The sequence below is a fragment of the Protopterus annectens genome, chromosome 15.part0 (genome assembly GCF_019279795.1).
Source record: "Protopterus annectens isolate FY-2018-M chromosome 15.part0, PAN1.0, whole genome shotgun sequence".
Lineage (NCBI taxonomy): Eukaryota > Metazoa > Chordata > Ceratodontiformes > Protopteridae > Protopterus > Protopterus annectens.
The window spans coordinates 731478395-731493035 of record NC_056749.1 but is presented as its reverse complement, the minus strand read 5'-3'; the positions used below and the strand labels follow the sequence as shown (position 1 = coordinate 731493035).

The following is a 14641-nucleotide window of genomic DNA, read 5'->3' as shown; positions in this document are numbered from 1 at the left end:
GCTTGTCTGTGATAAGTCCTTGTGCAGAATTTTTTCAATTGATAATTTTGAGGAGAGGCAAATAGATCTACGTCTGGGCTCCCCCATTTCTCTGTTATCATGCTGAAGACTTCTGGATTTAGTTTCCACTCGTGAGGGTCCATAAGGTTTCTGCTTAAATCGCCTGCCAGAGTGTTTTGTTTTCCTGGCAGGAATTGAGCTTGAAAATGTATTTGGTAGGTCAAAGCTGTGTTCCACAGTGCCATGGCTAATCTGAAGAGGGGGTATGAGTGTGTGCCCCCTTGCTTGTTTATATACCACATAACTGTGGTGTTAGTAGTTGTCCTGGATGAAGTAAATCCTTGAAGGCTGTTAGGGCATTTTGAACAGCTAGCATCTCTTTCTGGTTGACATGTAGATGCATTTGTTTTGGTGACCATAAGCCCTGAATGCATCTTCCTGCCATGTGGGCCTCCCAGGCATAATCTGATGCGCCTGTTGTCATGATTTGGCTGGCAGGGGGTAGAGTGAATGGCCGTCCCATGTTTTGGTGACATGCCTTTGCCCACCATAGAAACTCCTGTTGCATGCAGGGAATGACAGGAATCATTGTTTCCAGACTGTGAGAATATTGACTCCATAAACTTTTTAAGTACCATTGAAGTTTCCTCATATGCAGTCTTGCATATGGAATCAGTCGTATGCAGTACGCCATGAAGCCCAGAGCCTGCAGAATTTGTCTTGCAGAAGACTGGGTTTTTGTTGCCATCACTTTGAAGTAAGAAGTCAGTTGCCTCTGCTTGTATGGCGTGAGGTAAGCCATCTGGGCAGTTGTATTCAAGCTTGCACCCAGGAATGTTATCTTTTAAGAAGGCACCAGTTGTGATTTCTTTTCGTTTATTGTGTACCCAAGGCATGTTAGAAGCCTTTTCACAAATGCCAGGTGTCGAAGAAGAGTGTCCTTTTTCTCTGCTTGAATGAGACAGTTGTCCAAGTAAGGATATATCTGTATACTTCTTTGTCTGCAAAATGCAATTACTGGTGCCAGGCACTTTGTAAAGACCCTGGGCGCAGCAGGTAAGCCAAAGGGCAGTTCAGAGAATTGGTAATGTATTAAGCCAGCCTTGAATCCGAGGAAACTTCTGCACGACTGTCTTATTGGGACGTGTAGGTATGCCTGTTTTAGGTCTAAAGTCACCAGCCAAGCATTCTTGCCCAGCATGGGCAGAAGCTGCTGCAAAGTCAGCATTTTGAATTTTGGAGTGTCCAGGTATGTGTTCAAAATCGATAAATCCAGTATTGGCCACCAGGCCTTGTCCTTTCTGGGTACCAAGAACAGTCCTGAGTAAAAACCTTGTCGTTTTTCCTGTTCTGGTACTGTCTGAATGGCCCCCATATCTATGAGGGACATAACCTGTTTCTGTGCCTCTGTGCCCATTGATTTTTCGGCAGATCTGGCCAACCATTTGCCATTGGCAGTGTGTGGAAATGGAATCTGTATCCCTCTGATACGATGTTTAGTACCCACTTGTCCTGGGTTATTAACTGCCAATTTTTGAGCAAAAAGTGCTAATTTTCCCCCTATCGGTGCTGCCAAAAGATAAGTGCTTGGTGAAGGCAGAGGAAGTCATTGGGATTGCTTTCTGTAGGTCTGCGCTTTATCTCCTCCAGATTTGGAGGTGGAAGTGCCCCATTGCTTTGACCTGTATTAATCTTGCGCCTGGTATCTGGAAGCCTTAGGGCATCTGGATTTGCCCCTTTGAGCTCTGTCTGACACAGGAAAGGACCAATTTTTGGTAGGCCAGTGTCTACTGAATCTTGGTGGCTGCACTTGTAAGAAGTCTTTAACAGTTTGCATAGACTTAGCTTTGTCTTCCATTTTCTTTAAAACCTCTTCTGCCTTAATACCAAACAGAGAATCATGCTGTAAAGGTGCATCTAGCAATTTAGCTTTAACATGATCATGTAAATTTTGTTCCTTTAACCAAGCATGCCTCCTAATCACAGATCCAGTAACTGCAGCCCTGCAGGAGGCCTCTAAGGAAACAAAACCAGTATGCTTTCCAACTTGTTCAGCTGCATGCAACAATTCCTGCAATTCTTTATTTTCTGCACATTCTGAAATCAACATCTTTTTCTGTTTCAGCAACCCCATAACATGTTGTTGGTACTTAAGCATATGAAAATGACAGTTTAAGGCCCTGGTTGTCAAGGTTGCAGATGTATAAACTTTTTTTCCCCATCTGTCCAGTGCCCTTGAATCTCTGTCAGAGGGGGTAGGATTTTTTGCTGTTGAGGCCTTAACTCCCTTTGGACCCTGTGAAATAGTTTCAGGATCAGCAGCAGGGTTTCTAAATAAAAATGTATGTGAGTTAGGGACCCTGTAATATCTGTCAGGCTTACTGGGAGCTGGAGGTAAGGAGTCAGGGGACAAGCTTGACGCCAAAAACACATCAGCCACAATGTCTAAAACAAGGGGAATGGCTAAAGGCCTGCGCTGAGGGAGAAGGAAATCCCTGAGCCTTTTTTTTGATTCTGAGTAGTCTTGACTCTCCCAGTGAAAACGCTCCCTCAAAGTATGCAAGGTTTCTCCAAATGAATAATCCTCAGGAGGAGATGCAGAAAGAATAGACTCCTCAGCATCAAAATCCTCACAGGGAGGTATAGATAATTCCTGACCAGTAGAGGAATCAGAAGAAACAGAAACCTGATCTGAAGATTGATAATCAGTGTCTTGCCTAGGCCTCTTATCAGGAGGGGGATGGGTACCCCTGATCAAGGTAATAAGGTCTTCAGCCATTTTGATCATCATTTTTTTAGGCATAGATGCCTGTGCACATGGCTCATGCATCAGTTTTTTAGTTTGAGAAGTTGCTTTTGTCTTTGGTTTTGCAGCGGTCGTCGGTTTGATATACAAATGTTGAGTTTTGAATACACCTTCAGAAGCCGGTGCCTGCTCAGCGGCTCTGGACCCATCCGAGGGAGATACATCCGTCAGTCCAATACCTTGAGTATCTTGCAACATGCCGGACTCCACATGGGTGTCGGTAGAGGCCTGCGACTCAAAGGTAGCGGGTATCAGGGGCTGCAAAAGACCTCACTGAGTACCGGTGAACCGGCGATTGGCTTAGGAGAAGCGTCATCATCGGTTTTGGATCTCAACTGCCTTTCTCTGTCCTTTTCTTTGTGTTTTTAATGTACTCTGGTCGTCAGATTGCTATCCGACAACATTTCTGGGTAGTTAAATCTGTTTCCAAAATACTTTGATGCAAAAATATACCGACGCTTAATAGTGCATACAGGGAATCAGGAGCCAAGCTGGATTCTGAGAAAACATCAACAATGTCTAGAACAGGAGTTATAGCCAAAGGCCTATGCTGAGGAAGAAGGAGGAAATCCCTAAGCTTCTTTTTAGATTCTGAAAAATCCTGACTCCCAGTGAAAATGTTCCCTTAAGGTATGCAAAGTTTCTCCAAAAAAAAAATCCTCAGGAGGAAAAGCAGAAGGGATGGATTCTTCTGCATCCGAGTCCTCATAAGGTGGAATAGATAATTCCTGATCACAAGAGGAATCAGAAGAAATGGAAACCTGATCTGAAGATTCATAATCAGTGCCTTGCCTAGGCCTCTTAGCAGGAGGGGGATGGGAACCCCTGATCAAGGTAATTAAATCCTCAGCCATTTTGATCATTTGTTTTTTAGGCAAAGGGGTCTGTGCACGTGGCCCAAGCGCCAGTTTTTTAGACACAGAAGTTGATTTTGGCCTAGGTTTTGAAGATGGCGTCGGTTTAATATACAAATCTTTAGGCCTGAAAACACCCTCAGAAGCCGGTGCCTGCTCAGCGGCTCCAGACCCATCTAAGGTAGAGACATCCGCGGGTTCAATACTTAAAGTGTCTCGTGGCATACCGGACTCTGAATGGGTCTCAGTAGAGGCCTGCGAATCAAAAGTAGCGGGCATCAGGGGCTGCGAAAGCGCCTCACTGATAACCGGCGACTGGCTTAGGAGAAGTTTAGTCATTGGTTATGGACCTCGACGGTCTGTCTCTGTCTTCTTCTTTGCATTTTTTTGTGTATTCCGGTAGTCGGATTGCTAACTGATGACTTTTCTGAATAGTTAAATCTTGACTCAAAATATTTAGATGGAAAAATATACCGATGCTTAATAGTGCGTTGATTAAATTTAGCACAAAACCGACAGCAAGGCACATTGTGGTCAGGGCCTAGGCAAGGAATACAGTACAAATGAAAATCCTTATGAGGTATTTGCTTCCCACAAGTAATACAATTATTAACTTTTACTGACATCGGTAAGGAGCAAGAAAAAGTTACCCCAACGGGGTACTTAGCTTTAGGTTGAAGACTTTCGGTTCTGAAACTCGAAAACGAAAATTTCAGGAGTCGGCTTACCGGCACTTGCAAACTGCTTCTGCTTTGGGCACCACGCAGCAAGAAAGACTGATGAAAATGGTGTCAGCTGCATGTTTTATACCCCTGACAACCTGACATTATGGAAGAAGGGACAGCAACCGACGCAGGACCCAAGACTTTGTTAATCAGGCCGACTGAGGGCAACCTGCCAGCAGATTACCCAAATGTAATAACTGCAACAGTGAAACACAAAGAACATCAGCCAACTTTAACTAACAGAAACAACCAAAATAGAAAAGAAGGATGCATAATAAAGGAAAGATTGACCATACATGAACTACAGTACACAGAAAGAAGCACTACCAGCAACGGTGGAACAGAAGTACCCAAAAATGGGTAGCAAGAAAGAGTACAAACTAAAAGACACAAACAATACAGAGCAAAAGGCCCGATATAATGAACTTATCTGTCAAGATAAAAAAAAAAATAATAATACCACCACTTATCTGTCCCTACACGCCCAAGTTACCCATGACCACATCTGTATAGCTGAAGTGGCAAAAGAGATATGAGTTAATCCAGGCTAAAGAGGGGATTATGGGTAAGGGGAGGAAATTGAGCTACAGATCCAAAGTCGATGGAAGAGCCAGAAGCCAGATCCAAGACCCCACTGGTTGAAGAACGAACGAAAAGGTAATACCAGATCACTGGGGTTATTGTAAATCCTAGGTTTGACTCCCTCAGTCTCCATCTGTCTTACTGCACAGCTGTGAGCAAGTCTCTTAGACAATACAATGACTACGGAATGAAAATAAGACTTGAGCCTGGTGGTCTAAGTCTGTTAACAAATTAATAAAAATATTAGGTATTCTGAATTTTACTATGAAAATAGGCAAAACTGATTTTTGCAATGTTAAAGCAAAATTTAACAGAATAAAATTCTAACCAATATTTTCTATTTTAACCCCCAACTCGTGCGGTGGTGGTGCTGCGGTAGCGTTGTCGCCTCACAGAAAGACGTCGACCTGTTCGATTCTCAGCTACAGCGTCTTCCATGTGGAGACGTGCGTGAATGGGCGTACCTTCGTTGAAGGCTGTGCGTCAGGGCTGGCAACTCGGCACATAAAAATCTACTGCCAATCATTAGCGGACCGGAGTTCCGCTGTGGCGACCCCTAACCGGGAAAAGCCGAAAGACACAACAACAACTCATTTGATGGAAATCTGCATGCAACTCTGAAGAACCCTGATGAACAACTAAAGAAAAAATACTTACTTCTGAAGAATGTAAGATAGTCATTTTAAAAGTAATACATTTTGTTTTCACATTTCTTAAAAAATAGTACTCACTTGTTTTCGAAAGTCACAGTCACTGAGTCTTCATGCACATCTTTCACAATTGCCTAAAATAACCAATCAAAACGTTAACAAACAAGTAAACCAAAGAGTTTAAAACAAAACAAGAATTACATCTGAGAATATACGCATATAAGTATATGTTAAAATGAAAAAGCGGAGTATAAAGAAGGCACATAAGCTGCATATACATTCCAAGCGAAGCAGTCAGTAAGACAGGCATCCTAAGCACACCTTCTGCTTTATGAATTCCAAATACCATAAACTGGTTACAAAATGCATGAAGTGCATCATGGATACAGCCTCGCTGCCTTATTCTGCGTGGTTCTCCAGTTCGGTTCAAGGCCAAGGAGCTTTCTGTACACAAAGCCTGCGTCTCCTCCACGTGACCATGCGAGTCTTCACTGTGTGTTCTTGATTTCCTCTTATGTCACAAAGGTGTGCCGCAGGTGAACTGCTGATCTAAAGTGTGTGTGTGTGTGTGTGTGTGTGTGTGTGTGTGTGTGTGTGTGTGTGTGTGTGATGCACTGGGATGCCATTCCATTCACGATGACCTTGCATGAATTGCACTAAAGACTGTCAAGGTAGCCCTAGCTCCCAAGACCCTGAAATGGATTATGTGAATAACTTGGTAATGAACGAGCATACACAAAAAATCCCCACAAATTGTATACAAGGCTAAATACTTTACTAGTATTAACATTTTCACCATAACAGTCAGTAAAACAGTGTTTCAAGGCCCTGGGAATATCATTCATTTAGCTTATGAATGAAGTATCAATATGCTGCTTATGCTAACTGTTCCTTGGTCACAAACCTTTCTTACACTTTTATGTAGACCATCTTCCACTGTAAAGCTGGAATATGACCTTTCCTCTGAAAACACGTTTTGACAGGGCTCAAGCTACACCTACAGCCTTTGAAGGCATCTCCCATTTCAGGAAATTCCCATATCCCAAACCTGAAGGGATATGGGAATTTATTTAGACATATTTGGCTTTATCTACATCCCATGATAATTATTCCCTACGTGCCAGCCAACTGCTTAACAGAATTCAATGCAAAACAAATGTAAAACTCCATGCATCACTGTCCTTACAACGGACACTTTTAGGTTTTGTGCAAATACTACTCCTCATCTTCTCAGTAGTAGTTATCAGTCTGACTATGCCAGACTACCTCTGCTGGTATGAATGGCCAAGTAAGCCCCTGACCGGATAACCACACCTTAACACGATACTCATATTATCCTGAAGTTGCATGACAGAATAAAAAAATGCTTATTTGTGATTGGGCTACTTTTTGGTTAATGAGTCTATACTATCAGCAAATTTTATGCTTACAAACAATATCTAAACATACTCTGAAGCAGCAAAATGGCTTAAATCACTGTAGGTATACAAGTACTGACTCACTTACAGCACTGCAGTTTCACTGCTTTACTTTTACTGGAAGAATTTTTGGGGATTTTCTTTTTCTAAAAGCGGACATGTCACAAAGAATTCACATCTAGGGGGGGGTTCATTATCTATTTTTAATAACAGATGGTCCATCTCACGTCAGTCTCACCTTAAATACCCTTAATATAAACACACAAACTCAGAGCATAAGCACTCATGTTTTAGGACTGCAAAGAAACACCTGACAACTCTCTGGTTTAACCCTACTAACCTGGAATGTTTACAACACAGAACAGCTGTTCTGAAATATAAGTTCTGTACTTAGTAGAACATTAGAATTACATGGTTTCTATATGGACATTGGAAAAACAGGACTGGTGCTTTTGAGGCCAACGGACTCCTCACAAGCTTTAGCTCCTCCCTACCCACAATCCCTCCTGGCTGAATCTTTGAGAATGAGATAAAATATGGGCGAACCACCACAGAAGACCAAATTATAAAAAACGAACAATAAAACTGATCACTTATTTAAAACACCTTGATCCAATCAAATCAGAGATACTGTTTTTAATTGGATTTCACCTAATGTTTTGTGAATTTTACTTTTCAGTTAGAGTTCTTGATTTGACTGAATCAAGGTGTTTTAAATAAGTGATCTCAGGACCTGTATTCTTAGGATCTGAAGAAGGCTTTAAGCTGAAAGCGCTTGTCCGGTATCGGAGGAAGTGATTGATTGTCGCATTAAGGTTTTATTGTTTGTTTTTATACTTTGCTCTTCTGTGGTGGTTCGCCCATATTTTATCTGAATCTACTTCCTTTGTTCTGGGCTTCCTTTAGTGGTGTTTACCTGCCATTTTTGTTCCAATCTTTGAGACTGAGCAAGTTCCACTATGTACAATTATCTCCACGTAAACAAATTTGATACAATTCATATCCTTCAAATGATCCCCCATAAATCAAATCTCTAAGGAAAACACAACTTGGAAGAGGGTGGGTTGATCTAGTGTCCAGACAAAGACCACAGGAATCTAATGTTCTGATCAGTACATAACTTACTTATTTCTCAGGTCCTGTCTGAAAAGTGGAACAGGAGGACAGAATCCCCATCTAAAACAGGTGGCCTAGTAAGCCTTTCAAAATGGTAGTTCTTAAGGAAGCTCTTTCCCTAGAAATAAAGTCCATAATGTTTTGCAACGGTATGTAAGGAGGACTATGTAGCTGCTGCTGTAATATCCTGAAATGGGAGACTCCTTCAAAGGCTGTAGGTGTAAGCTTGAGCCCTGACAGAATGTGCTTTCAGAGGAATGGTCAGATTCTTGCCGTTCCTTGTTATAACCAAATAAGATGCAATCATTAATCCACTCAACCAAGCTGGTCTTAGAAATCATGTGACGCAATTATCTGGCAAAAAGCTAAAAAAAAAAAGTTTCTGTCCTTCCTAAAGGCTTGGATCCAGAAAAAAACATAGTTGTCTATGAACATATAGGCAAGTGCAACAAATATTCCCATTTACTAGAGTACTTTGGAAAAATACAGGCAAATGAATACAATGGTTCAAATTAATCTGTGATGAAACTTTGGGTAGGGATGGGAAGGTTTGGTTTTAGGACAGACTATGTCATGATGGAATACAATATATGGAAAAATGTGAAGACAAGGCTTGAGGTTTCAAAATTCATCTTGCGGAGGTGATGCCCATCAGAAATGCCACCTTCCAAGAAAGAAATTTAATATCCAGAGATCAAGCTGGTTCAAATGAAGGCCTCTTACAGAGATTCAAATATGAAATTTAGATCCCAAGCTGGTGCTGGTCTAGTTACGAGAGGTCTCAAATGGAAAATGCCTTTAAGGTAGGATTTACAAGGCCAAAGTCAAGCCAGAGAATGATCTGAAAACTCTTTATGGAAAGAGAAGATGGCTGTCACATGAACTCTGACAGAAAAAAAACGAACTACCTTGTAATACAACTCAAGTCAGAAATGTTAAAACTTTCACTAATGGCACTGACACTGGGGTAACATGTCTGTTAAGGGCCCAGAAGCCAAACCTTTTCCATTTAACTCTTATAAATTTTTTGGGATGCAAGTTTGGAAATCTCTAATGAGGTACACCAGTTCTGGGGAGAACTGAGGGTTCCTGGACATCATGGGAACTGGAGAAACCAAGAGTTTAGACTAAGAAATCGAATGTTCGGGTGAGGCAGCCCAGACAGGTGAGACAAAAGAGAGGGGCTTGGAGGAATATATATGGGTCTCTTTTTCAGATTAGGCCACAGCAAGAGGAACCAAGTGTGATGAGGTCATACCAGTGTTATGAGAATGAGTTTAGTCTTGCATTCTTTGGCTTCCTGAGAGAGTCCTGGAATCAATTACAGCAGGTTAAGGCATAAGGGAGAATGCTTCCCTTAGTGGCTTTCCTTCTAGAGGAACTATTCTGAAAAAGAAGGAGCACTTGGTGTTGAATGGCTAAGCATAAAGATCACAGTAATGTTGTCCCATTTCTTGAATACATCACTCACCACTTCAGCACTGAGAGATCATTCACGGGGAAGGAAAATATGTCTGCTCAATCTGTCCACAATCCTGTATGTCCCTGGTATTTGCATTAGTATCAGAAAGTGATGCAAGTCCCAGGTCTTAGGATGGCTGTAGGTTGGATTCAGTCACGTTAATAATAATCCCCAAAGAGAGACAGATCAGAAGCAAATACTGACTTACTTCCATTAAGTGCTCCAGGGAAGTGGCTGCCATGAACCAACTGTCCAAGTACAGAAAAATCCATATCCCTAGAAGTTGCATGTGGGCCTTAACTGGCACCATGCATTTGGTAAACCCCTAGGGGAATGTGGTGAGTCAAAATGGCATGGCCCAAAATTGAAAATGATCATCTCCACATGTGCTTAAGCCACCATAATCAGTTCTCTGACCTTTTCTGCAACTGGAAACAATCAAGAAAGTCTTGTTATGACTCTCCTTACCTAGAAATCCAGCATGATGGATATCTATGCCAGAATGTGTAAGGAGAGACGTCCCCCATCACATTATGAATGAAATGCATGGACAGAGAAGAAATTGTGATCATAATACCTACCCAGGTTAGTAGATGAGAGTGTAGTTTGCCCACCAGTTGCTGTCTTTTCTGCAATATCCCTTTGAACCCTCACCATTTGAAAGACCACATCAAGTCTCCTACCTGTAGGCATGGCAGAACTGACTGCACCATGGCCAAAGTCTTCTTTACATGTTTGTTGAAAAAACTAAGATTAAATATTAGCCAGAGGTCTTGGATCTTTCTAGCAACTAAATAGTCTGGAGTAAAATGCAGATAATCTCTGGTCCAGTGGAACCTCCTGGCTAGCTCACTTGGTAAGGAGTGTTTCTACCTCTTTTATTGCTACTATTCACTGTCTGGGTGGCAACTGCTGGTTAGTGAGGGCAGGACTTTGTGAAAAAATGAGTAGGTTAGCCTCCAGATATGATCCTACTTGCCTACAAATCTGACATGATGGCCACCCACTCCAGAATGTGTAAGGAGAAATGTCCCTAAACTGCCTCCAGAAGGAGACAGTCAGGCAGCACATCAGGAATCACAGGAGCAAAATCCTCAAAAAAAAATCCCTTACCTCTCTAGTTGTTTGGAGTGGCTGGGATTTGTGAAGCCATAAGTTCATAGCTCCTTTCTGGTTGTGCTGAAATGCCCTTTGGGGAACCAAGAACTTGATCCCAATCCCAGTGAGCTCCTTGCCCTCTTGCTCACAGATAGACTGTCTTTGGTTTGTTGCCCAAACAGCAAAGCACTGTCAAATGGGACATTAACAAAAGCTGCCTTGAAATGGTGTAGGAAATCTCTCAAGTACAACGAGGCCGGTCTCCTCATGGCTAAGCCTGATCCTGCTGACCTAGCTACCCCATCATGTTATAAATTAGATGCACGGACCAAAAAGAAATAGTGCTCATAGTAGCTACCCGGGTTTCTAGCTAAGAATGTAGTTTGCCCACTAGATGGCTTTTCAAGGTGCCTACAGTCTTTTGTGCAATATCCCTTTGAAACCTCACCATATGCGCCATGTAACTCAAAGCTCTGACTGAAAACGTACTTAATGCGTAAATTCACTTCCCTAACCTGTCCATCATCCTGCATTCCTCTTTGGGAGAATGAATGGCCTGTGCATCCTCAAGGATATCCTTTTGGTAGCTGCAGCCACAACAGAGCTCACAGGTGGTGGTCTTCTGCTCCAAAACAGTCTATGAGGGGTATGCAATATCCTGTCTGTTTTTCATGGAACTGGATCAGCCACATCCATCTCTTTCCATACTTTGGAACAGACCATGTCAACTAGCTTATGGGGAGGCACTTCCCATGCAGTTGGGGTTAAGAACTGTAAGCCTTAAGACTTTTTTTTCACCCAGAGTTAGAGTCTGTTGGCCATGAGTCCCTCTGCCTCATCATTTCTAATATTTGACTAAAGGAAGGATTTTCCAGAGGGGATTTGATAGGAACCTCTCCTTCATTCAAATTTGTAACGTTGGTGAGAAACGCCAAAGACAAGTCCATGTACGTTTGCTTGCACTTCCTCTACTGATGGGGGGCTGACTGCAGAGCTTCACTGGAATGTCTTGTGGAAGAGGACCCCTGGATCACACCAGTTCTGGCCTAAATAACTTTTTGTCCTAAGGAGCAGCTGTGATATCCTGCCCGAGTGTCCAGACTCAGCAAAGTCTTGGGGAATCGGTGAATCAGTGTAACTGTAATGACAGACACTTGGAGTAGCACCTTTCTACACTGTAAAGTCTGCTGAAATACCTGGACCTATTCGAATCAGCACCAATGGCAACAAGGGTAGGGTCAAGAGTGGAAAGCTGGCTCCCAAAACTGGGGCCAAAATGAAGACAAATACCTTCAGTCCTGAGTTTATAAATGTAGTGCTCTCCAACACAAAGAGCAGCTCTGATGAAATCAGTGTTGATAAGCTTTGTGCCGAGGGGTCAACATCAACCCCTGAGGGCCTAACAACTGCAACTGTGGTAAATGGATCGGTGTCAAGACTACCATGCCAAAGTAATTTGCATTAACAAGGTAATATCAATTTGCGCGGAAAGGGCTGGCACAGACAGAGAAGTTCCAAACACTGTATTTGCCAGAACTAGGCCTGGGGTATGAACTGTCGGGGCCAAAATGATGCCATAATAAATCTGGGCCTTGATAAAGACCAACATTATATTCTCCCAATCAAGTTGTGGAGGACTCCTGAGAGACCTATGAGACTTGTACTGAAGTTATTCAAAAAGGCCTAAAAGTGATCAGTTTAGACAGCTCTTTTTCTGATGAAATACTGCCTGTTTGCCGCACAGAGATGGATTATTCCTTGGTGCCTGAAGAATCCTGGTGACAAGGAGGGAACAACCTCAGCAAAGACAATCTGGGCTGAGAGAGAATTTGGGAGAAGAGTCTGTGGGGACTCGAAGGAGACAAATCCTGTGGAGGCACAGTCGGCTGTGGAAGAGGGACAATCTGGGTGCCTTAGATGGACAATGTTTCCTTTTTTCTTTCTTCTTTTTGGAGGAACTGTGCCCTGATAAGCCCATTAGGATAGAATCAGCAAGGATAATTCCCCTGACCAGGTTTGTTGCTTCAATCCACCAGGGTTATGATGCTAGATCTTTTGCAAATGGAAGAATGCTATTAAAATGATGTGATATTTCCAAGCAAGCTAAGCAAATATTATGCAGATCCTTCTAGACCAAATTGCACATGCACCACTTACATTTACAAAATGTTTGATTTCTTTCTCATTATTCAATCTAAGCACTACAAACCTCTAAATGACCAACTGTATTTACTTTTTTAAATTCCATGAAAGAGCACAAACCCCGGACTAGGGGGGAAAAAGAGTGGGTCTAGGCCAAAAGAAGTGACAAATGAGGGAAAGGAACAAAAAGACAAGAATAATAAAATCAATAAAGGGATAGAAAAGTACAGTTGTGTACACTTACCATAAATGTAGATGTTAGAGTGTATTCACTGTTGCAGTCATTACATTTGGGTAATCCTGCTAGTAGGTTGCCCTCACTCGGCCTGAATTCCAAAGTTCTGGGTCCTGCGTCGGCTGTCGTCACCCCTTCCCTGATGTCAGGGGTATAAAAGAAGCAGCCGACGCCATTTTCTTTAGTTTTTCTTGCCCCAGATGTCAGGTGCCCCCTAAAAGGGTAGGCAAAATTTATATCTATATATAAAATTACATGCAGCAATATGAAAGTACAGTTTTGTACCTACCATAAATGTAGATGTCCGAACTGGATAGCATCTGCAGTCATAACAAGTGGGTTGTCCTGTCGTCAGGCAGCCCTGCAGTCGGCCGGATTCCAAAGTCCGGGTCCGGCTTCGGCTGATGTCGCACTCCACCCGACGTCATCTCTGTTGGTCTTCGGGTATAAAAGCATCAGCCGACGCCATTTTCCTCAGTGTTTCTTGCCCCAGATGCCAGTAGCCCTCTTGCAGGCTAAAAATTTGGATAGATGCCAATGTTTCCAAATAGATAGAGGTAAACACAGCAATAAGCATATATGTACATATATACAAACAAATACACCATAAAAGACTCCCCCCCAACAGCTAGCTATTAGGAGGGTAAACACCCTAGGAGTACCACAGAGGGGAAGGAGGGAGGGTAATCCTGACTGCAGATGCTATCCAGTTCGGACATCTACATTTATGGTAGGTACAAAAAGTACAGTTTTGTACCTACCATAAATGTAGATGTTCGAGGATCCACATTGCTGCAGTCCTTACTATAGGGTAGTCCGCTGTCCAGTCGGCCCGAATACCAGAGTATATGGCAGACGTCGGTCAGGGCGCATTAGACTGACGACAGTACGTCAGGGTACTAATGCGCATGACCGACGTCATATCCTCAGTCTTTTCTTGCCCCAGATGTCAGAAGACCCTAAAAAGACAAGGCCAAAATACCTGCACCAAAATTATGTACAATATATACAAAAATATCAACATATAACCTCACCTACACAACCACCCCTAAACACAGAGGGGAAGGAGGGAGGGCAAATTGGACTGCAGCAATGTGGATCCTCGAACATCTACATTTATGGTAGGTACAAAACTGTACTATGTTCTTCGCTCCACATTGCTGCAGTCCTTACTATTGGGTAGAATCCCAAAGCAGAGGTAAGGGAGGCTGGCAAATCATAAAGAAGTAGGAGCTGACAACATGCCCTGCAAAACAGCTGTGGCAAAACCAGCCCTAGACTTAGAGTAGATAGGAAGGTGATAATGCTTAGAGAAAGTATGCACTGAACTCCAAGTAGCTGCCTCCAAAATATCCTTAGTTGCCACCCCCCTTAGAAATGCTGTTGAAGTGGCAGTAGCCCTAGTGGAATGAGGCCTAATCCCAGCTGGAATCTCCTTGCCATGATGGGAATAACAAAATGCAATGCAAAAGCCAATCCACCTAGAAATAGTTTGTTTTGACACAGGCTTGCCCTGCGAACTCAAAGCAAAAGAAACAAACAACTGCTGAGAC

At 42.7% G+C, this 14641-nt stretch overlaps 1 protein-coding gene across 2 annotated transcripts in view; it reads right to left on the bottom strand.

Annotated features, from left to right (window-relative positions):
• FMR1 (FMRP translational regulator 1) overlaps nucleotides 1-14641 on the bottom strand; it is a 2052104-nt gene that overhangs the window by 1610255 nt on the left and 427208 nt on the right. For both annotated transcript variants that reach the window (XM_044057587.1, XM_044057588.1), the window contains exon 2: nucleotides 5699-5751. In XM_044057587.1, the coding sequence (XP_043913522.1) occupies nucleotides 5699-5751 (53 nt within the window). The remainder of the gene's footprint in view (nucleotides 1-5698; nucleotides 5752-14641) is intronic.